This window comes from Trichomycterus rosablanca, chromosome 11, assembly GCF_030014385.1.
Source record: "Trichomycterus rosablanca isolate fTriRos1 chromosome 11, fTriRos1.hap1, whole genome shotgun sequence".
Classification (NCBI taxonomy): Eukaryota; Metazoa; Chordata; class Actinopteri; order Siluriformes; family Trichomycteridae; genus Trichomycterus; species Trichomycterus rosablanca.
In genome coordinates this window covers 31311012-31333957 of record NC_085998.1, presented here as the reverse complement: position 1 = coordinate 31333957, position 22946 = coordinate 31311012, and the positions used below count along the sequence as shown (strand labels likewise).

The 22946-nt window shown below is 37.3% G+C and overlaps 2 protein-coding genes across 3 annotated transcripts in view; both read left to right on the top strand.

The window, feature by feature from the left end:
• Positions 1-2155, top strand: part of nup93 (nucleoporin 93) — a 42802-nt gene extending 40647 nt beyond the window's left edge. The window contains exons 19-22 of the mRNA XM_063004170.1: positions 547-664; positions 754-837; positions 1560-1688; positions 1899-2155. Of these exons, the coding sequence (XP_062860240.1) occupies positions 547-664; positions 754-837; positions 1560-1688; positions 1899-2009 (442 nt within the window). The 3' untranslated portion in view covers positions 2010-2155. The remainder of the gene's footprint in view (positions 1-546; positions 665-753; positions 838-1559; positions 1689-1898) is intronic.
• A 5422-nt stretch (positions 2156-7577) lies between these two features.
• slc12a3 (solute carrier family 12 member 3) lies at positions 7578-20434 on the top strand. 2 transcript variants are annotated; one of them, XM_063004702.1, is made up of 26 exons: positions 7578-8114; positions 8392-8511; positions 9149-9224; positions 9685-9780; positions 10259-10398; positions 10495-10605; positions 11503-11614; positions 11714-11844; positions 12776-12860; positions 12967-13130; positions 13221-13328; positions 13453-13576; positions 13686-13787; positions 15120-15275; positions 15411-15510; positions 16674-16785; positions 16926-17063; positions 17187-17293; positions 17381-17463; positions 17550-17612; positions 17708-17809; positions 18195-18306; positions 19355-19441; positions 19570-19705; positions 20132-20199; positions 20293-20434. In XM_063004702.1, exons 1-26 carry the CDS (start codon positions 7836-7838, stop codon positions 20432-20434), a joined length of 3054 nt encoding a protein of 1017 aa, XP_062860772.1. In that variant the 5' UTR covers positions 7578-7835. The 2 variants fall into 2 exon arrangements, with proteins under 2 accessions (XP_062860772.1, XP_062860773.1); XM_063004703.1 differs by having other exon boundaries at positions 17381-17469.
• The last annotated feature ends 2512 nt before the right edge of the window (positions 20435-22946 follow it).

Genomic DNA, 22946 nt, shown 5'->3' with positions numbered 1-22946 from the left:
GCCTGATATTTCAAACTACATTTCAGTTTCCAACATGAAAGGAATCAGACATGAGACATTTTTGCCCAACAGTTGTGTTTGGTTTTCCTAGTTTGGATTTAGGAAGCATCATGGTAAAGAATCGGTGCTCATATAAGTGGTAACCGTCCTCATACTTTTTAAGAGTAGAATCGAAGAGTACAGTATGGTGTCCCTCAAGACTCCACTCTAGGCCCATTATTGTTCTTCCTTACTATACAGGTTCTGCGAAGTGTGGTTCACAAATATAAAGTTGCTTTCACTTTAATCCTGATTATAAACAGTTATCTGTTCAGCCATATTTAGCTCCATTTGAAAGAATAATGAATAAAACTTTTTTTTAATGTAGATCATAATTTATTTTGTGTTTTTGCTGTTTGCTAATTGTCATTATTTTATTGAGTTATTTGATAGTTAAATTTCAGCTTAACGTCTCTACATAACTGGATTAGTACAGTTAACATGGTGTTTATTGTAAAAAAAAAAATGATTTGAATGTGGCATTCTAAAGCACTGTTGGCTCCATAGGTACCGTGCAAATAGTATAGCCGGAGAGAAGTCTGTAGACGGCACCTTCTACCTGCTGCTGGACCTCATGACCTTCTTCGATGAGTACCATGCAGGCCACATTGACCGGGCGTACGACGTGAGTCCAGATGGCCTTCATATTTTTAACATATACACAGTCAGCAATTTTTTATCTACAGATAATGTTATCTTCATTTCATGTGGCAGGTGATCGAGAAGCTGAAACTGGTTCCTTTAAGCCAGGACAGTGTAGAAGAGAGGGTGGCAGCGTTCCGAAACTTCAGTGATGAGGTAAGGAAGTGAGATCAACAGCTCATTACTGGCACTGATATATCACTTAAATGACAAAATGTTTATTTCATTGCTGTTCTGATCACTGCCATTGTACTTTAGATCTGAACAGGGCAGTTGTAGCCTAGTGGTTATGGTACTGGACTGGTAATCAGAAGGTCACTGGTTCAAGCCCCACCACTGCCAGGTTGCAGCTGTTGGGCCCTTGAGCAAGGCCCTTAACCCTCAATTGCTCACACTGTATACTGTCGCTACTGTAAGTCGCTTTGGATAAAAGCTTCTGCTAAATGAACAAAGCACTAAGGCAGCAGAGCCAGTTAGTTGAATAATGCTAGTTTAAATACACTGTATGGCCCAAGTATATGGACACCTTGCCATGGGCATAAATAAGAAGTTGCCCCTTTGCTTTTTGCACGTTTCCACACATTTTAGATTGACAAATGCATTACAAAGAAGAAAACCTGGGAGACCAAAAAATCTTTAACATGTATCTAAGACTGGAATTGTTCATGCCAAAAAAAAAAAGTCATGGAAATGGCCTATTTTGGGCTAAAAAGGCAATAAACCATAAATGAATACTTGAATAAATAAATACAATTTATTTATCACCCCAAGTGTGTTTAATAGGAAAAAGGTTAAGGCTTTGTCTTTATGTACAGTTACATTGTGGAAGAAAACTCTGTTCTGTTGGCTTCTAATTTTTATTCCTACTTTCTGTGCAGGTCAGACACAATTTATCCGAGGTGCTTCTTGCCACCATGAACATTCTGTTCACACAGTACAAGCGTTTAAAGGGGGTGGCGGCAGGTACTCCGGGTAGACAGCAGCGCACGTTGGAAGACCGAGACTCGGTGAGGGAAGCCTATAACAATTATAACCAATATACTGTTGCATGTAATTCTGTTTAACTGTCCAGCAACTAGTCTTTAAAATGTTGTTTTGACTTAAGACAAGTTTGTGCTTCCAACTTATCTGAATGGTATTAAGATTGACGCCATACTGCTGCTTAGATGTTACTTTAATGTCCAATCCCTCACTGTATTCTTCCTCTGTATTCATAGCTACTGCGCAGCCAGGCCCGAGCACTGATCACTTTTGCTGGAATGATCCCATACCGCATGGCAGGAGACACCAATGCCAGACTGGTACAGATGGAAGTCCTGATGAACTGATCGAGAGACTGCACTCTTTTTACCCGGTTGATAAATTCCCCATTTCCTCACCCATCAGTTCAGTTTTTCCATATATCATACTCCATTGTATGAATTTCTGTTTGTATTATTTTCATTATTTTGAAATAAAAATTGAGTTACCTTCGTTTCTGTTTGGCCTTGTTTACCATTTTTGTTTACCATTTTTTTTAAGTTGTCAAACTTTTATGTTTATATGTATTATGTTATCTTGTCATCATTTTGGCACATTTTCCCCACTTATTATTATTACATTACATATATTTTTTTGTTTTGTTTGCCTTACACATTTATCCAGCTACCCCATAAATAAGAATTTGTATTTCAGTGCAAATTTACTATATTCTACATTGCAAGTGGCTGTCATAACTTGCCACTCAACACACATTTAAGTGTGTTTTCATTGTACTGTTATATACTACTCTTAATAATAACCAGGGATGTCTGTTTTTCTGATTGTCTAATTCAACTCTGGTTTATTCTTGAGGAAACAATTTTCCTCTTTACCAATTACATAAAGTATTCTGTAATCAGACCTAGGAGAAGTACCTAAGAAAAACAACCAATTTTATAAAATCTCTTTTTAACCTTAGTGTAATCTGATTACTCTTAGACTTTACTGGCAATTTATATGACTGACATGCCAAGACATACAAATTTGCTATTAAAATAATTTTGGAATGAATACCCCACCGTACACACACACACACACACATACACATTTTCTATTGTCTGGTATGTTCTATAACTTGCCATATAACATAGTTGGGGTCTTATGTTGATTGAGTATCTATGAACATATTTAGTGTTATTTCATGCTGGTAAGCTCATGCATCTGTGTGTCAAAATCTGACAATTTTCCAACAAAATGATTTGGACAATTTAACCCAACCCTGGTCCAATTTAAAATATATAACATATTTTCCTTATATACAGTAAAGGAAAACAGGTATCAAAACATTTGTAATGTAACCTTCAGTGCATACATCCACGTCAAATGAACACAAATTGTATAAACAAATAGATAGAAGAAAAAAGTATTAGGACACCACAAATTAATAAAATAATTCTTTGTTGCAAAGTTGTTACAAATGCAAAGGAGCTTCAAGACATTTACAAAGAAATAAAAATTATATTTTTTGGGGCACTGCAGTTAAATCTTAGCCCATTGCTTTTGGCAAATTGTCTTAAATTTGCCAATGTTGCAAGGGTGATTTACTCAAAAATTCTAAATCCTCCATAGATTTTAATGCAATTAAATTAAAAGAATGGCTTTGTAATTTAAGCACCTTTATGTTTTGTTAAATCATCCAGATTTAGATTATTGGCAGATGAAATGAATGTTTCCTTTGATAGCATTCAGTGCTCTTAACTTTTTTAAAAGCAGCCCCATATGATGCCCCCACCTCCGCTCATTATTGTGTGTAATCTGCAAATTTCAGATGTAGACATCTGTGTTTCTTTTTTAGCATTAACATTTGGTTAGTAGAAATAGAGATAGAGATGATTGCGGTGCAGTTCACTGCTTATTTTTTAACAATGTAACTTGTTTCTGCTGCCTTTAGATCATCCTGCAAATCTTTTAGAGTAAAAGCTGGGTTTTTTTTTACCTCATTTATTTGGTTTCATGAACACTTCATATGCATATTATCAAACCAGTTGTACTTGCATGGATGTTTAAGGTGTTTTCTGTGCCCATGCAGCTTTTTCCATTTGATTGTTTTTAATTATTGTGTTCCTGAGAACTGTAAGAAGCTCTTTTATCTTTAATACAATGACTACCCATTGTGTGAAATTTTCCCAACCAATAGCGAGATATTTTATAATAAAAAGGGTGTAATTTGCAGAAAACCTTTTTATTAATTTACATTAATGTTTTAATGTCACATCAGCACAAACTTAAAAAACATTGTGTGCTCATTTGCCCTAGATGTATGTTAAATAACTTAAGAAGTTAAATACACCCCTGCCCCAACTGCAGGATTCATATTTTAACACTGAAACTTGCCACATACTACAGACAGCTGATTTATCATAACAGCACTCAGGTGGTTTACCATAAACCACCTGTAGAGAAGCATATGGTCTATTGTGGCTTTAACTGCTAAAGTTGTGGTAAATGTGCTTGTAGTTTTTACAATATATTGCTGATTTTCAGATGGTGTTGAGTTTCTGAAGAATTTCCCTTATTTAGAATTAGCTTTGATCTGTTTTTGATGTTCACCACTTCAACATTGCATTATAATCTATACATTGGCATTATAAACAACAGTTAAAACAGTTCCATGGGCAAATGAGAAACTGAATACTGTGATCTGTTCTTTCTTTGAGGACATTCTTAAGAGCTGTACTGACAAACTGAAAAAACAAGGACGTTCTTCAAATGGTTGCCAAATATGTAAGCACATTAATCTCTAGAAGCGTATTGTTCGATGTAGCCCTAGAAATGCCCTTCACATGAGTCCTCTTTTAAGAATATTTTTATGGTTTTATTGTTTGCCAACTGTATCTTTTCTCATAGTGTTGAAATTTAAGCCTTATCAGTGAATGTGGCATGATGTGTTTAGATGCTTATTGCCATTGTAACCATTGGAAGACTTCAGCAAAAACCCGGAAGGATTTAATCTGTGTGAGAGGTGTGTGTGCTGCAGCTGGTGTTGTGAATCAGGCCGATGCCACACATCCGCGATAACCCGGCTATTTCACAACACCAGGGTGGCCCCACACTGCTGCCGACACCACGATGAAGATCTTCACCTCAGATGGCTACTGCTGTGATTAAGATACTTTGTAAAAAGTGTATAAATGTGTGTATTTAATCCATGAAAGTGATGCAATCATTTTGGTGTTTGCTATTACTCTGGAGGGCTCACTGTCAGTAGCATTTATGGATGTTGATAATATTTGGCTTCCACAATTACAGTTAAAGGAAAGAGATGGTGTAACTAAGTGGTAACTAAGTGGTAAAGTCCCAACTTTAGAATGAATAATAATACCTCTTAGTTACACTATCTCTTCCTTTTAACTGTAATTATTTAGGAACTGAGGGCACCAGTTATGTTTAATGTTGATATGTTTTCCCATTTTGCTTAATATAACACTTCAGCTGATCAAAGGTCCACAGTTCCTAGGCCTCAAAGCTTCTGTGCCTCCACTATATTGAGCTTAACACGTCTGGACCACAGACATGCCAGTCTAGCATTTGCACACTCTTCCTACAAACCATACTGTTAAACTTGCAGGAAAAGCTTAGCATTGTTTCTTAAATAGATCTTGTCCAAATGAAGAATCATCTTCCTCTGTTAATGCCCTTCAGGATATGTGTGCAAGTTACCCAGGCTGTTGGCACTAATACGTGGGTAACAATCAGGATGCTCATTTTTCTTTTCCTTATTGTGCCAAAAAAAGTCTCTTATTTCCAGAAACAATAGGTGGAATTCAGCTTTGAATCATTCTATTCCAGATAACCTTGAGCCCAGAGAGGTCAGTAGCATTTATGGATGTTGATAATACTGTATTTGGCTTCCACTTTGCATAGTAGAGACTTAATTTGCATTTGTATCTAAAGTGATGGACCGTGTTTACTGACAAGGGTTTTCTGAAGCACTCCAGAGCCAATAAGGTTGTATTTATTACAGAAAGATGTCAGAATCAAAGGTCACAGACATTCAACTCTAGTTTTCAGCTTTGCCCTTTACACAAAACGATTCCTCTTGATTCTCTAAAGGATCAAAAGGATTTTTTTCTGTTTACTTGTAGAAAGTTCCAAAACTGGTGTTTTTAATTATTTTAAAAACTTCACAATCTTGCATTGCTTTGTCCCATTTAAAAAAAATGTGTTGCAGACATCAAATCAGGAGTTACTGTAAATTTGCAACAAAAAAAGTCACTTATTTATGATTTATTTGCATTTTATTTACTGAAATTAAATTATTTAAGAATTTAACTTGCTGAATAGTTTTCACAATTACAACCCCTTCAGTAAAATGACCATTTAGTCCAAACCCCTCATGTCAACTCTATTGTGTGCCTAATTATAGAAAATTAATCCGAAAGCTGAAGAGCAGACAGTCGACAGGGGAGCGCCTTGCACAGATTTGGGAAATCTGCACTAATTACACGGTGTAGACCCCAGCAGTGAGCCCTCCAGAGTAATTTCTTTAGACATGATTTAGCTGCAGTGCTGCACCATGGGTCACATGTTTTTGTGGTCTGAGTATGTAAGTTAATGAGGAAGTGAATGAATGATTAGTCGGTGCCTTAAGCAAAAGTCTTTCAGGTGAAACTCCATAATGATTTGTCATTGTGTTTTACATGGCATTACATGACTCGTGGTGAAGGTCACAAATACGGTTCAAATGTTTCTTTTAAACGTTAAGTTTATTTTAGGTAAGTTTTTTGGGTACATTTTTCAAATCAAAAGGGAAATCCTTACTAAAAATGCATAGTCATGGTCATCCAATACTCATATCAACTGTGAAAAAAAAGCAAACTAATAGCTGCTTGTACCACGTTTGACAGCAATGTGCAACTAAACACGATTTGTAATTTAATATAAAGAATCCAAGCATCAGCTGCTCATCTCAGGTCTTTCCACAGCATCCATATAATCTATATTAGGTTTTAGTAAGTACTTTGACTTGACCATTCAGTTATAAACTTGCTATTATATTTTGAACCATTTTCCTAATACATAACCAAATTACACCTTAACTTTAGCTCACTGATGATCTTACATTGTTCTAATCAAACCCATACCACCTCACACCTGTTATGTGACGGTATAATGTTCTTACCATTTAAAAAAAGCTGGATTTGCTTTTTGCTAGGCATAAAAGGACCCCTTCTGTAAAGAAAGGTAAAAATTTGATTGGTTGGTCCATAAAACCAATCAAATTAATTAATTGATTGAGTAACCAATGTATAAAGTTGCAAGCATCTAGTAGAATACAACTGAATGCCATTGTATACTGTAGTATTAGGACTTCTCATTTACTGGGGCCCAGTCCAAACTATTAAAACAGACTTAGGAAGTCAACTGTAATGTTGTCCAGCCATCTGCCAAATTCTGATTTACCCATCGGGCTGAGAATGTGGTTCCAATGCTTCCGAGTCCAAGGGTGGTGTTCTAATGCTCGTGCTGATACTTGGCATTGCATGATTTTAGACATGTGTGTAGCTGCTTAATCAAAGAAGCTCTTGATGTGCTAAAGTTACTACAAGAGTTAGTTTGTACTGTGCTGCCACCAAGAACATTTTTCAGGTTTAAAATGAAACAGATCTGTTTGTTCTGTGAGCTAGTGTGGCCTACTGCTTTGCTGGATAGCAAACGTTACTATACTGCTAACTATATCAGCTCTAGTGGGGCACAGCCTGACCTGAGAGTTGTGTCAAACAAACACAAACTATAAAAAAGGTGTTTATTTTTTGTTATAAATTAAAAAGAAATATGTATTTCATTATTTAATAGTAATCGTGGCTAAAAAACTATTTTGATTACAATCGTATTTATAGAACTGACCTATACCAAGACATTTTGCATAACAGGGAAATTGGTCACACATTGAGAAAGTGTCCTTCAGAGCCTCTGTCAAGGTGATCTAAATCACTGTGTTGTGATCATGTTTACAAGCTTCAGTACAAGCCAAAGGCCCTCAGGCAGGTCTTAAAGCTTAACTGACCATTGCAAAAAATCCCACATGTCCACATGTTCTCGAGTTCAAAACCAACAGCAGTTCCTTCCGGTTCAGGTAGAATAAAACCCCTCCACCTGCAACGGTACCCATCTCACTGCCTTCCACTTACTTCATGGAGGAGATTCCACCAGCCAATGAGGTGATAAACCTCACTTCGTTTAGAAACCAGTATTCGGTATCAAGTCTCAATGGTGGAGACAATCGTAGATACACTATAGAGGAGAACGGTGGTTATGAACTGAATGGAGTGGCCTCACGGGGCAATACTGTGCTGTCTGGATTTGATACACTGGACTGTCCACCAAGTTATGACTTCTATGCCAACACAGAGGTTTTTGGGAGAACAAAGAAAATAAGACCTTCACTTTTTCAGCTCCATTCTAATCATGAGGTAGGCAAAACTAGATTTGTGAAGTGAATAATGATGTATAGTGGATGCTAATAATTACTCATAGTATGCATTATTTAATATTATTAAAATATTACTGTAAGTGTGAATTTATGACATGTTTTTAATAAAAAAAAATGAATAAAAAAATGTATTCATCGTTTTCATTCTTATCAGTATGCTATATATTTCAACATATAAGTCTGTATTAATAAAGCAGTTGCACCCACTTATATAATTCTTTATAGAACTTTTCCTTATAGAACTTTCTACTTTGTAGGATGATTCATCCCCTCCTCCTTTGTATGAGGAGACAAACGGCAACAAAGAGAGCCCCGATGATGAGCTGGCAGAGCCTCCTCCAGAGCCCCCCCGCTTTGGATGGGTCCAGGGGGTCATGGTAAGGGCCACCTATTGCTAAAGTGCACAATATAAAACCATATTTCATGTCAGCATAATTGAATAAGTGCATTTTGTTATTTTGAAGTTTTATTATTTTAAAACCAACTGACATAAATTATTGTGTGGGTAACAAAAAGTTGAGTAATTTACATAGTGTGACTGTTAGCAGAGGTAGAAGAGACTTTTTGAAGGTTTCAGAAGTCCAGAGATATGTTGACCTTGGCATGGGCACCCCCACACAGTTCTGATTGCACTCACATTCTTATGCAAGTATGCCATGTTCTTAACAAGATGACCATTCTTGTAGAATTATAAACAATTGGTGTGGAAAGTCGGCCTTGAGCTGGGTCGCTGAGCAGAGTTAATCTGAAGGGGCAGTAATGTGGGGTATAAATAAGGCGATAGGGCGGACGGTATCCACCCTTCTCTCCTGTAAAGGCCTGTGTGTGTTTGCATTATGAGATGGGTCCTCAGCTGAGTAATAAATTTATTTTTTGCTTTTACTATTACTCCGGTTGTCTGTGTCAATCTTTAAGGGTTACTTTGAATTCCCACAAAAATAGATTAATAGTTTCTCTAATATTCATCAAACCAGACTACTAGACTACACTAGACTTTGCTTTTTCCCCCTGCAGGTTCGTTGTATGCTCAACATTTGGGGAGTGATTCTGTACCTGAGGCTTCCCTGGATCACAGCTCAGGCTGGCATTGGTGGGTCAAACATTTTTCCCTTTGTTTTAGTAACCCTAGCTCAAAAGATTTTTTGTTAAATGGAATATAGTAATGGATGTAAATGTAAGCTATAGCCATCCAGTCCCCATCAAAGGCAATATGGTTATTATGTGATGTGTCCCCTAATAATTACACTTAATACTGTTCAACACTGTAGATGTTTGGTTAAATGTCACTGTGTTTATTTGAAGGTAAAAGATAGGTGAATATCAGCTTAATATTTTTAACATGTTTAGCTTAAATTTAGCTTAAAATCCTTAGAAAAACTACAATACAATTGTCCCCTATCCAGAGTAAATTGTGGCCCTGTGGCCAGTTTGTATGAAGTGGACATTTACATAAATCTACAATAGTAGTAGTAATAATAATAAAGGTCATGAATATATAATAAAATAAATAAAATGCCTATATAAATAATGTTCTCAATCCTACTCCTCAGGTTTGACTTGGATTATAATCCTTCTATCGTCCTGCATCACTGGAATCACTGGCCTCTCCACCTCTGCTATCGCCACTAATGGCAAAGTCAAAGGAGGTATTGTACTTGCTATAATGTCTCTTGTTATATTATTATTACATAATTACCATATATAATGTCTATAGTTGGCCGCTCAGGTGGCACAGAGGTAAAACACGCTAGCACACCAGAGCTGGGATTTCGAACACATAGTTTCGAATCTCAGCTCTGCCATCCGGCTACAGAACAATGATTGGCTGTTGTTCATATAGGGTGGGAAAGCCGGACCAGGGTTCCTTATAACTGATGCAGCTACAATCTCTGCTGGCTGATTGATGGCGCCTGCACAAAGTCGAGGAATAATGTACACATGTCAGAGGGGCGTGTGTCAGTTGTGGTGCTCCTCAGTCAGCAGTGGAGGGTAGTTTCAGTACAGAGGAAGTGTAATGCAATCAGGGTAATTGGATATGACTAGACTGAGAAGAAAATTGGGGGAAAAACAAAAGAACATTATAGTTGGAACATTACAGTTGCATAATCCCTGATTTGTTCGTAGGTGGCACCTATTTCCTGATCTCACGCAGTTTGGGACCAGAGTTAGGAGGGTCCATAGGGCTCATCTTTGCATTTGCTAATGCAGTGGCTGTGGCTATGCACACAGTAGGATTTGCTGAGACTGTACAAGCACTAATGGAGGTAGACCTCCAGTCATGATATTTCATTAATCGAAACAACTTTTTTCATGTAAACCTTAGATGCTTTAGAACATTTGTCTTTATTGTGTAAAATTAGGAGAGCGGTACGAGCATTGTGGACCCCCTCAATGACATCCGCATCATTGGTGTAATCACGGTTACCTGTTTGCTGGCAATCTCATTAGCTGGCATGGAGTGGGAGTCAAAGGTTTGTCATAGCACCTAACACTTCTTACATGCTATGATATTTAACCTATTAATTGCATAAACACATTTAGAATGTAGATGCAATTTTAAAATGGAATTTTATTGGGTGTTACAGTTTTCTAAGGGGGTATTACAAGTATTACAGTTTTCTAATGGGGTGTTACAGGTATTACAGTTTTCTAAGGGGGTATTACAGGTATTATAGTTTTGTAATGGGGTATTACAGTTATTACAGTTTTCTAAGGGGGTATTACAAGTATTACAGTTTTCTAAGGGGGTATTACAGGTATTACAGTTTTCTAAGGGGGTATTACAGTTATTACAGTTTTCTAAGGGGGTATTACAGTTATTACAGTTTTCTAGAGGGGGTATTACAGTTTCTAAGAGTGTATTACAGGTATTACAGTTTTCTAAGGGGGTATTACAGGTATTACAGTTTTCTAAGGGGGTATTACAGTTATTACAGTTTTCTAAGGGGGTATTACAGGTATTACAGTTTCTAAGAGTGTATTACAGGTATTACAGTTTTCTAAGGGGGTATTACAGGTATTACAGTTTCTAAGAGTGTATTACAGGTATTACAGTTTTCTAAGGGGGTATTACAGGTATTACAGTTTCTAAGAGTGTATTACAGGTATTACAGTTTTCTAAGGGGGTATTACAGGTATTACAGTTTTCTAAGGGGGTATTACAGGTATTACAGTTTCTAAGAGTGTATTACAGGTATTACAGTTTTCTAAGGGGGTATTACAGGTATTACAGTTTCTAAGAGTGTATTACAGGTATTACAGTTTTCTAAGGGGGTATTACAGGTATTACAGTTTTCTAAGGGGGTATTACAGTTATTACAGTTTTATAAGTGGTGGAAAACCAAATTTGTTTTTAATCAATCCACCAGGCCCAGGTTTTGTTCTTTATGGTCATCATGGTTTCCTTTGCAAACTACGTTGTTGGCACCATCATCCCTGCCACTCCTCAGAAGCAAGCTAAAGGTTTCTTCAGCTATAGAGGTTAGAGTGTTACCATGGCACGATTGTAAGAAATGTATTCTGACAAATTGCACATTACATAAGTGAAAATGTTGATCAGAATTTTATTGTGTCCACCAGCTGATATTTTTGCTGAAAACTTTGTGCCTAACTGGCGTGGGCCAGGGGGTAGCTTCTTTGGCATGTTCTCCATCTTCTTCCCTTCAGCCACTGGCATTCTTGCAGGAGCCAATATCTCTGGAGACTTGAAGGCAAGTATAGCATTCTTTCTATTTTAATAACAAGTAATCTATTTTAATTAGCTGGATCTTTGCATAACATGTGATCTCAACTTTGTTCCAGTTATTATGAATGCACAAATATTATTTTAGATAATTGCCAAGAATCAATTAAACAAAGCCCTTTTTCAGCTCATCTAATAAAAAAAACTAGTAAATAAATAAAAAGATAATGTATTTAAATAAATAAATAAATAAATAATATACATAGTGCTGTACTTAAACTGTGTCTCATCAAGCTCCTATAAAATGTGTTTTGATCAAAGCAATTATAACATAAACATAAGCTGGCAGATTTTGTGTTTTTTTATTGGACATCCCACCTTTATAACCCACACCTCTTATATTATCTTATAAATTAAAACATTAACATTTAGAGAATATATCCAAGAGTTTTACATTATTGTAAAGTGGACACTGGGAATGTCTAATCCAGCAGTCCCCAACCTTTTTTGCACCACGGACCGGTTTCATATAGGATATAATTTCACAGACCGGCGGGGGCGGGAGGATTTAATATTAAACAACTATAGAATGGAAAATCAGTGTGAATCCTGAGCTTTTTATGCTGCAACGAGACGCTGCTCCCACCTAGTGGTGATAAGTGACAACAACACCAGAAGAGTTTTGGAAATTTAATTTCTCTTGTAGCAATCTCTAATTTTTTATTCTTTCTGTGCTACCTGGTAATAAATGACCCACCGACCAGTACCAGTCCGCTGCCCGGGGGTTAGGGACCACTGGTCTAATTATATATTCTAATAAATGTGTTCAAAAACAGAAATCAGTTATCAGTTTTGGCACAATGTGTTTGGTTTGGATAAAGATCAGACCACTTTTTACATGAAATCCAGGTTATTGCAAAGGGTTTTATCTTTTTTCTTGCAACTATCACTTTTCATAGGATCCCAATGTGGCTATACCCCGTGGCACAATGCTGGCCATTTTCTGGACCACCGTGTCATACCTTGTTATCTCAGCTACTATTGGTAAGTGGTAATATTTAATCCAAATATAATCATAATTATTAGCATAATACCTTGAGGATTAGGGTTAATGTTAATATTATGACCCTAACAATCTGTTCTGTATTAGGATCATGTGTATTGCGTGATGCTTCTGGCGATATTAATGACACAGTTATAATGACTGGTACCACTCCTGAGGACTGCCTGGGGAGCGGTTGTAGATACGGTTGGGACTTCGGTGAATGCATCGCCAACAAAACCTGCAGTTATGGTCTTATTAATAATTATCAGGTGCATCTGTCTGTAAAACCATTTTCAGATAATATTATCAGATATGTTAGGACATTAAAATGAATTACTTCTGTCTTCTGTCACTGTCAGACTTTGAGCATGGCGTCTGGATTTGCGCCCCTCATTGCGGCTGGTATCTTTGGGGCTACACTGTCATCAGCGCTGGCTTGCCTGGTCTCAGCACCCAAAGTATTTCAGGTGAGCAATTTAATGTCATATTACAAAACAATACAAACAATACACAGCAAAAATACTAATTTAAAACTGTATTAGAGATTTCAATGATAGATCTAGACAACCTTTCATCCGCTCTACTCCACAGTGCCTTTGCAAAGATAATTTGTATCCAGGAATTGGATTTTTTGGGAAAGGATATGGGAAGAATGATGAGCCATACAGAAGCTACCTTTTAGCCTATGTTATTGCTGTCTGCTTTATCCTTATTGGTAGGCAAAATGCTTAATTTTTTTATAAAGCATTACATTATTATTTTATATATATACCCAAAGATATTGAGTAAGTCTTGACTTTATCTGCTGTCCAAATTACATACAGCTGAGCTAAATACCATCGCTCCCATCATCTCCAATTTCTTCCTGTGCTCCTACGCCCTCATTAACTTCAGCTGCTTTCATGCATCCATCACCAACTCTCCAGGTAAACTCCACAACAAGTGGTTTTAAGCTCTTACAGTACAAAATTGTCTGTAGTTAATACTAATAAAAGTTAAATTTGACAGTTCCATGTACCTGTCAATACCATTAACCATAAAACTACTGATGTAATCATCATTAAATACAAAAGTAAATACATGTAGCCTTTAACAGTTAGTAAACCATATTTTAAGTAGTTAGCACATCCGTTTCAAATTGGTTTAGACATAACATTAGGTCAATTTGTATTGGTATTGGTATAGACACCCTCCAGTAGGGGGTATTGGAATAAGGTCCTAGTGTGGCGCTTTAATGAAGTAGGTCAATAGTGAGAGTGGAGTTAATTAATTGGAAAACCCTTCACAGACCTTAAAGATCACTCTTTCCTGGCAAATGCCTTCTGGACTTTAAATTAAGCATCAGTGTAACTATACACCGATCAGCCATAACATTAAAAACACCTCCTGGTTTCTACACTCAATGTCCATTTTATCAGCTCCACTTACCATACAGAAGCACTTTGTAGTTCTACAAATACTGACTGTAGTCCATCTGTTTCTCTGCATGCTTTTTTAACCCGCTTTCACCCTGTTCTTCAATGGTCAGGACCCCCACAGGACCACCACAGAGCAGGTATTATTTAGGTGGTGGATCATTCTCAGCACTGCAGTGACACTGACATGGTGGTGGTGTGTTAGTGTGTGTTGTGCTGGTATGAGTGGATAAGACACAGCAATGCTGCTGGAGTTTTGAAATACCATGTTCACTCACTGTCCACTCTATTAGACACTTCTACCTAGTTGGTCCACCTTGTAGATGGAAAGTCAGAGATGATCGCTCATCTATTGCTGATGTTTGAGTTGCTCATCTTCTGGACCTTCATCAGTGGTCACACGACGCTGCCCACGGGGTGCTGTTAATTGGATAGTTTTGATTGATGGACTATTCTCAGTCCAGCAGTGACAGTGAGGTGTTTAAAAAATCCAGCAGCGCTGCTGTGTCTGATCCACTCATACCAGCACAACACACACTAACACACCACCACCATGTCAGTGTCACTGCAGTGCTGAGAATGATCCACCACCCAAATAATACCTGCTCTGTAGTGGTCCTGTGGGGGTCCTGAGCATTGAAGAACAGGGTGAAAGCAGGCTAAAAAAGCATGCAGAGAAACAGATGGACTACAGTCAGTAATTGTAGAACTACAAAGTGCTTCTATATGGTAAGTGGAGCTGATAAAATGGAAAGTGAGTGTAGAAACAAGTAGGTGGTTTTAATGTTATGGCTGGACAGTGTATAGCTGGTTTATTGTCTTTTCTCTTCTGTGCATGAGCAGGCTGGCGTCCGTCATTCAGGTTCTACAGTAAGTGGGCATCATTGGTAGGCGCTGTGGTGTCAGTAATCATCATGTTCTTGCTTACCTGGTGGGCTGCTCTTATAGCCATCGGGATAGTGATTTTCCTGTTGGGATATGTGCTCTATAAGAAACCCTGTAAGAACCACACACTACATCTTACAGTAAAAATACAACCATAATATTCCAACATTTGTATCATTATGTCATATTTACAATATATTAATATATATATTTTTTAATATATATCATTTTGTTTTCTCTTCCTATCAGCTGTAAACTGGGGCTCGTCTGTGCAAGCAGGCTCATATAACATGGCACTATCTTACTGTGTGGGTCTCAACCAAGTAGATGAACATATAAAGAATTATAGGTAATCCATATTCACTGTGAGAAAAATAAACAGTGTTCAACACATACAGCCCCAAATCAGAAAAAGTTGGGACAGCATGAAAAATGCAAATAATAAAAAAACACAGAGTTTCTTACATTTACTTTGACTTTTATTTCAGACAGGATGAACCTGAGATGTTTCATGTTTTGTCTGCTCAACTTCATTTCATTTATTAATAAACATTCATTCCTGCATTTCAAACCTGCAATACATTCCAAAAAAAGTTGGGACAGTAAAGCATTTACCACTTTCTAACATTCCCATTGCTTTTCACCACACTTAAAAGACGTTTTGGCACCGAGGAGACCAAGTGATTTAGTGTTTCAGCTTTTATTTTGTCCCATTCTTCCTGCAAACATGTCTTAAGATGTGCAACAGTACGGGTCGTCGTTGTTGCATTTTTCCTTGCTAAATTCTCCACACATTCTCTATTGGGGACAGGTCAGGACTGCAGGCAGGCCAGTCCAGTACCCGTACCCTCTTCTTTCGCAGCCATGCTTTTGTAATGTGTGCAGCATGTGGTTTTGCATTGTCTTGTTGAAATATGAATGGATGTCCCTGGAAAAGATGACGTCTTGAAGGCAGCATATGTTGCTCTAAGATCTCAATGTACTTTTCTGCATTAATGCTGCCATCACAGAAGTGTAAATGACCTTTGCCAAGGGCACTGACACACCCCCATACCATGACAGACCCTGGCTTTTGGACTTGTTTCTGATAAAAGTTTGGATGGTCCTTTTCTTCTTTGGTCCAGAGCAAACAACGTCCATTTTCCCAAAAAAGACCTGGAATGCTGATTCATCTGACCACAATACACGTTTCCACTTTAAATAACTGCAATAATTAGTGTCCTCAGTTCCTAAACATTTAAGAAGTCTCTTGCTAAACATTACTCTGTCCCAACTTTATAAATGTGTTTCTACTTACAGAATACAATGAAGTTGATCGGTGAAAACCTTTAAAATATTTAGTTTGTACTTTTGTTAAATAGAGATTTAGGAGAGTTACCGACTGAAGAGTTACTGAAAATTAGTACCTTATTTTATCTGATTACACTAAATGAACCATTATTTGTCAGTTTTGGGTTAATCATAAGTTGCCCTGCTTGTCTTGATTTCTTCTCATATTTGTATCTTTGTCAGGCCGCAGTGTTTGGTTCTTACTGGGCCTCCAAGTTTGCGGCCAGCACTAATAGACTTTGTAGGCACCTTTACCAAGAACCAGAGTCTTATGATGTGTGGGGATGTCATCATTGTGAGCATTTCTTGCCTCTATACTTTAGGAAATAATTAAACTATTAATATTTTAATTTATTTCCATGATCCATGATTTACACAGAACATCTTAAAAGCTATTTTCTAACAAAAGCTTTATTCTACATGTTTATCCCACAGGGAGGCTCTTCACCTGATGCTATGGATGCAGCAAACAGCAGCAGTCATGTCAGCTGGCTCAACAAGCGAGGTATCAAGTCATTCTATCATGGAGTAGTGGCTGAGGACTTGCGCACAGGAGCTCAGATCTTGCTGAAGGTTAACCATTCATTGCATTCAAGCACAGGATACATTATTTAAAAACATTTAGCTACAGTGCCATGTTGAATTTTAAAGTTTTGAATTCTAGTCCAGTTGAAATCTTGTAATTTGTCTCTGTAGGGTGCAGGTTTGGGTCAGATCAGACCTAATATCTTGTTAGTAGGATTTAAGAAGAACTGGCAAAAAGGTCCACCATCTAACATTGAAAATTACATAGGCGTTTTACAGTAAGTCTTTAATGTTTCAATCATAACTATGTGTAAATATATTCATGAAATCACACTTGATAGACTATTAGCATTAATATTTTCTAGTGATGCATTCGACCTCCAGTATGGTGTATGTGTCCTCCGGATGAAAGACGGTCTTGATTTGTCTCATCAAATGCAAGCACATGGTAAATGTTTTCCAAATTCTAAAAGCACTTTCAAATCTAGTGAATTTGTGACCTGAATGTGTATTCTAATAATTATTTTCCTGCAGTGAACCCAGTATTTGAGGCATCTGCAGAGCCAGGGATTGATGGCAGACAAACTATCAGCACAAGTATGAATTAAACCTGCCTGGTGTTAAGGTATAGATGAGTATAGTTAATCATGATTTGTTCTAACATTTACAAAATGGTACTACCTCTGTTGCAGTGAATCCTGAATCACTGATGGCCATGTCTCAACCCAGCACTGTATTTCAGTCCAGACAGGAAAAGAAGACCATTGATGTGTACTGGCTGTCCGATGATGGAGGTCAGTATTCATCCAAATAAGAGTTTCATTTTCAAGAGTACAAAAATGGGTAATGGGTAATGTAATCAATGTGACAATGCCTAACATAGAGTGCGGTAAAACGTATTTGCCATTGTTCTGTTTGTTTTAGGAAAAAACAGCCATATCACCTTTTTACCTTAATGTTAGTTAAGTTAATGTAAATTAACCAGACATTTTTTATAACAGTTTTACCCATTTGTAAGGATTGAATATTTTTGGAGCAGACTGTAGGTATTTAACATTTTTGTCTATTCACATTTGTGGCCAGATTAACACTCTCATCTGTTCTTAATGTTATAGCTGCTCTGGGATTTATATACTGTAACTGATGCAATAGTGACTGTAATACTGTGTTTGTTGTCAGGTCTAACTCTGCTGCTGCCCTACCTGCTGAAGCGTAAGAAGCGCTGGGGCAGATGCAAAGTGAGGGTGTTTGTCGGAGGAGACATTAAAAATATCGAAGAACAAAAACAAGAGTGAGATGTTTTAAATAATATATACAGTAGTTTAGTAACTATAATTTGAACAGCACTACAACTATTGATATTACATCTAACAATTTACATTACATTTATTAAGTTTTGTACTAACTAAAGTTAAAACTGTTACTTTAACATTTTGTTTGCTTGAACCGGCTGCACTGACGCTTCCTTTCGTATTTCAGTTGTGTAAATTTATCAGTCTGTTAGTAGGATAAAGTAAAATCAATTACAGTATATTACTAACATTTTTGTGCATGATTATAAGTAACATCTATATAATGTGACCAAAAGTTTGTTTTATTTTATTTATTATTTTAATGTTGGTCCCTTTTTCCAGTAGTTTTGAATTTAGCCACAAGCGCATAAGTGAGGTTTGGCACTAATGTAAGTTTTAAGGTCTGGCTCACAGGCAGCTTTCTAATTCATCATGAAGGTGTAGGATAGGGTTGACTTGAGGCCTCTGTTTAGTCAAGGGGGTAAACTTGTAATCACACAATTCTCTACATTTACATTTTCAGTATTTAGCAGCCTTCATCCAAAGCGACTTCCAGTAATTTGACAGTACACAGTGTGAGCAATTGAGGGTTAAAGGCAGCAATCTGGTAGTGGTGGGAACCACTTCAACCAGCGACCTTCTGATTACTAGTCCAGTACCCTAACCACTAGGCTACAACTTCTCTAGATTATCAGTGCAATGCAATTTCCCTTCCATTCTATGGATTTCCCTTCCGTGTAACTAAGGAGCTTACGTCAAACCAAAAACAGCCACAGACTGTTATTACTTTGACTTTAAATTTTACTTTTGATGTGGTAGTACAATGCTCTGGTGGCACCATTGCCAGACATAGTGAAGCATATTGGTTCGTCAGATATAGTAATTACTGCAAAGAACATTTTTACTGCTTCAAAATAAAATGGTGGTGTGATTTCAGCTGACGGTTGAAACTGTTTAAGTTGATCTTAGACTTAGTGTACATTAGTGCATACATACATGTGTATTTTTTATGATAAATATGATTATTTTCCCGTTTGTTCTGTTCAGACTCACAGCTCTTATCGGCAAGTTCCGTCTTGGCTTTCATGAGATCCAAATCCTACCTGATATGAATGAAAAACCACAGCCTGAAAAGTATTACACTATACATACGTCTACAACATTTCATTAAACATAATGGCTTGTATTAGTTATTGAGCCTTTTGTAAACTCATCTCTGTACCTTAACATGTGACAAGTGCTCTTATTTTCTATCTGAACAGTGTTAAGAAGTTTGAGGACATGCTCGGACCATATAGAGTTCATGGTATACAAAAGAATGGGGAAAGAGCTGGACAGACCCCCAGTGACTGCCCATGGATAGTGTCTGATGAGGATATGGAGAAAAACCTAGCAAAGGTACTGTTAAATGTTAATATAGGATAGGGTGCTGGAGCCTATCCCAGCTTTTCAATGGGCACAAGGCACACAGTAACACCCTGGACGGGGTGCCAGTCCATCGCAGGGCAGACACACATACACGCATACACACACCCATTTACCTATAGGGCAATTCAGTGTTTCTAATTAACCTGACTGCATGTTTTTGGCCTGTGGGAGGAAACCGGAGCTCCCAGAGGAAACCCACGCAGACAACATGCAAACTCCACACAGAAAGGACCTGGACCACCCCTCCTGGGGATCAAACCCAGGACCTTCTTGCTGTGAAGCGACAGTGCTACCCACTGAGCCACTGTGCCGCCCTGTAGCAATTTCTTAAGAAGAATTAGTGATTGTTTTTTTGGCTTTTTAATCATGAATGTTTCTTTGCGCATTTGTATGTAGTCCTTCAGACAGATCCGCCTTAATGAAGTCCTACAAGACTACTCAAGGGATGCTGCTTTGATTATTGTGTAAGTCTACGTCAGCCTTAATTTTATAATCTAATCGCACATATATAGTGATAAGAAGTTATTTGCTAATGCAGTTTGCTTTTTAAACAACAGGACCATGCCCGTGGGCCGGAGAGGAGCTTGTCCCAGTCCTCTCTACATGGCTTGGCTGGAAACTCTTTCACGTGGCATGAGACCTCCAGTACTGCTTGTCAGAGGAAACCAGGAGAGTGTACTCACCTTTTATTGCCAGTGATCAAAGCCATCTGCTGTAAGGTGTGGAATATTCAAATCTGTGAATGACAAAAATGTTGTACATGCAAAGTACATGCATAGACTAGCACTTGAATACAGCCATGTTTTAGTGTGAGCTGAATGTTTGAGTTGTTTTAATACTGATCCAATTAATATTGAGGCATAGTATTTTGTTCTTAACTGTTTCTAACATTTGTAATATTAACTGATTTATTATGTTGTTGTGTTTGACTCAAGTATAAACTGTATGTTATATAACATTTAATGATGATTGCAAACATTGAAAAATGTCTACTTTTAATATCAGCTTTAATAAGTGACATCTTGCTGCATCACAGGCAGGGCATCACACTGGGTAAAGGTGACCCTGGTTTGGTCTGAAGCATGAGTGAATACAGGAACAATCAGAATTCTGTCTTATGATTGTATTTAAGCTAACCATTAACAACCGATTAGTGTGTTTTGAGTACTTGGCTTAACTTGGATATTACCTACATGGCTAAAGTGTTGATATGGTAGAATTAAAGGTAGAATTGACTTTAAATAACAGCAAGAAAAAGTAAAATTGTAAGTTAAAGTTTCATAGACACAATGCTTCTATTACATAAATATGTTTAAAATGTTATACAATTAGTGACCTAACCAAGGCCGTGGGTTTCCATGTCTTCTAAAACATTCACGCCATATTGGCAACTGATAGGAACACTGACAAAACCTATATATAGTTTGTACATCAGTACATTGAGAGGGGGGTCATTTTGATCATATCTGAATACTGAATATATATTGTAATTACAGCTTTGGACCTAACCATTAAAACATTCTGGTGTTCATTTTTATAATACTAGTTGGTTACCTGGGTTTCCAGTTGGCCAAGATAAGGTGTTTTATATGTCATATATGTTGTTGTTGGATAAAAAACTGTTGGTATTTGTTAGGTTGTATTATGTTTTTTTAATGAAAATAAGTGAAAGCACTGTGTGATGTTTTGGTTAGCTTGCTAACCTTAGATAGCTGGCTAATGTGTTAAGGAGGTAGCTACTATTACCATTGGTTGAAAGTAAGTGTAAGTGTAAAAAATGCTATTTAAAAGAAAGTGTAAAAGTGGTATTTCATTTTAATGTATGATGTTATGACAAATACACAGATAAGTAAAATCTTGCTTTAAAAAATAATAATAATTTAGTTTGCACAGCCTGGGGCTTTATATTGCTGGTTTGTGGAGCAGCAGCTAGATATCCCTGGTTCTGACTGTGTCTCATTTTTGTACAAACAATATTTAACCTTACAATCTCATATTTACATATAATTATCATATTTTATGCTGTATGTCTGAAAATATGTATGTACTGTATATAAGCAAAAAGTACTTATTTAATGATTAGACTCTTTTTGTCTACATCTCTTTATTCAAATGTGCCTTTACAATGTGTGTAAACTCAACACAATTCTACATATTGAAGACAGACCTGTTAACCCAAGTTCTAAGACAAAAGTGACAAGTACATGCACCTAAGCTACTTATTCTCACTAATATTTTTGTCTTTAAATAAATTTTGATCTTTGATTTTTGTGTTATCATTTTAAAATATTATTTATTCTTATGGCAATGATTGGGGTTCTCTACAATATTCATTATAAAAGTACTTCTTTTTAATGTACTGTTTAAAAAGTCATAAGCAAGTAATTGGGTGTGTAATTTCAGACAGAAAATGTGCTTTTGTTATGCCAAAATAGGTGTGTAAATAGGTGTACACTGCTGTACACTGACAAAGTGTGCAAAATAGGGACAGTGGTAGCCTAGTGGGTAGACCTTTGGGCTATCACCTGAAAGGTAGAGAGTTCGAGTCCCAACTCTGCCATGCAGCCACTGTTGGGCCCTTGAGCAATGCCCTTAACCCTCTCTGCTTCAGGGGCGCCGTACGATGGCTGACTCTGTGCTCTGACCCCAGCTTCCAAACAAGCTGGGATACACTGTATGTCTGTATATGTACATATGGCAAATAAAGGCATTCTATTCTATTATTCATTCTAATAAAAATAGTCAGGGGGCTGAATATTCTCTGAATCCACTGTGCATTAGCAATTCGGCATTATTTAAGGTGTGTTCCTGCACTATACGCAAAGCAAGCTGCTGATTTCTGCCTGCCTGATGCAAAGGAATGTAGGAACTGTAGAAAGCAAAAGTAAACATAAAGGCAAAACCCAAATCCCGTACATTTCAGGCAGTTTAGAAATCCTGACCTAGCTCATTTAACCCCTAAAGAGAAGACATGTCCTCCCTCTAGAGGAGATCGTATGACACCTCATAAACTGATGCAACGTAAACTGTTCAAGCATACCACACAACTTTCCAAACAGCCGAACTGAGTCTGCGCAGTGCGTGGGTCTCGCCCATAGGTTCCACGTCTGAGCACCAGCACCTTTCAACCAATCAGGTTAAGCCACAGTGTGTTGTGGAAACAACCCACCCAAATAAACTGTCAGTCAGCTGCCCGAAAGTTCCTGTGTGT

Bases quoted from the DNA above. Each gene is read 5' to 3' on its own strand.
- slc12a3 (XM_063004703.1), top strand. From the start codon at position 7,836: ATGGAGGAGATTCCACCAGCCAATGAGGTGATAAACCTCACTTCGTTT. The intron at 10,399-10,494 runs GTAGACCTCCAG...GTGTAAAATTAG, and splicing joins CTGTACAAGCACTAATGGAG to GAGAGCGGTACGAGCATTGT. The intron at 10,606-11,502 runs GTTTGTCATAGC...TCAATCCACCAG, and splicing joins GCATGGAGTGGGAGTCAAAG to GCCCAGGTTTTGTTCTTTAT.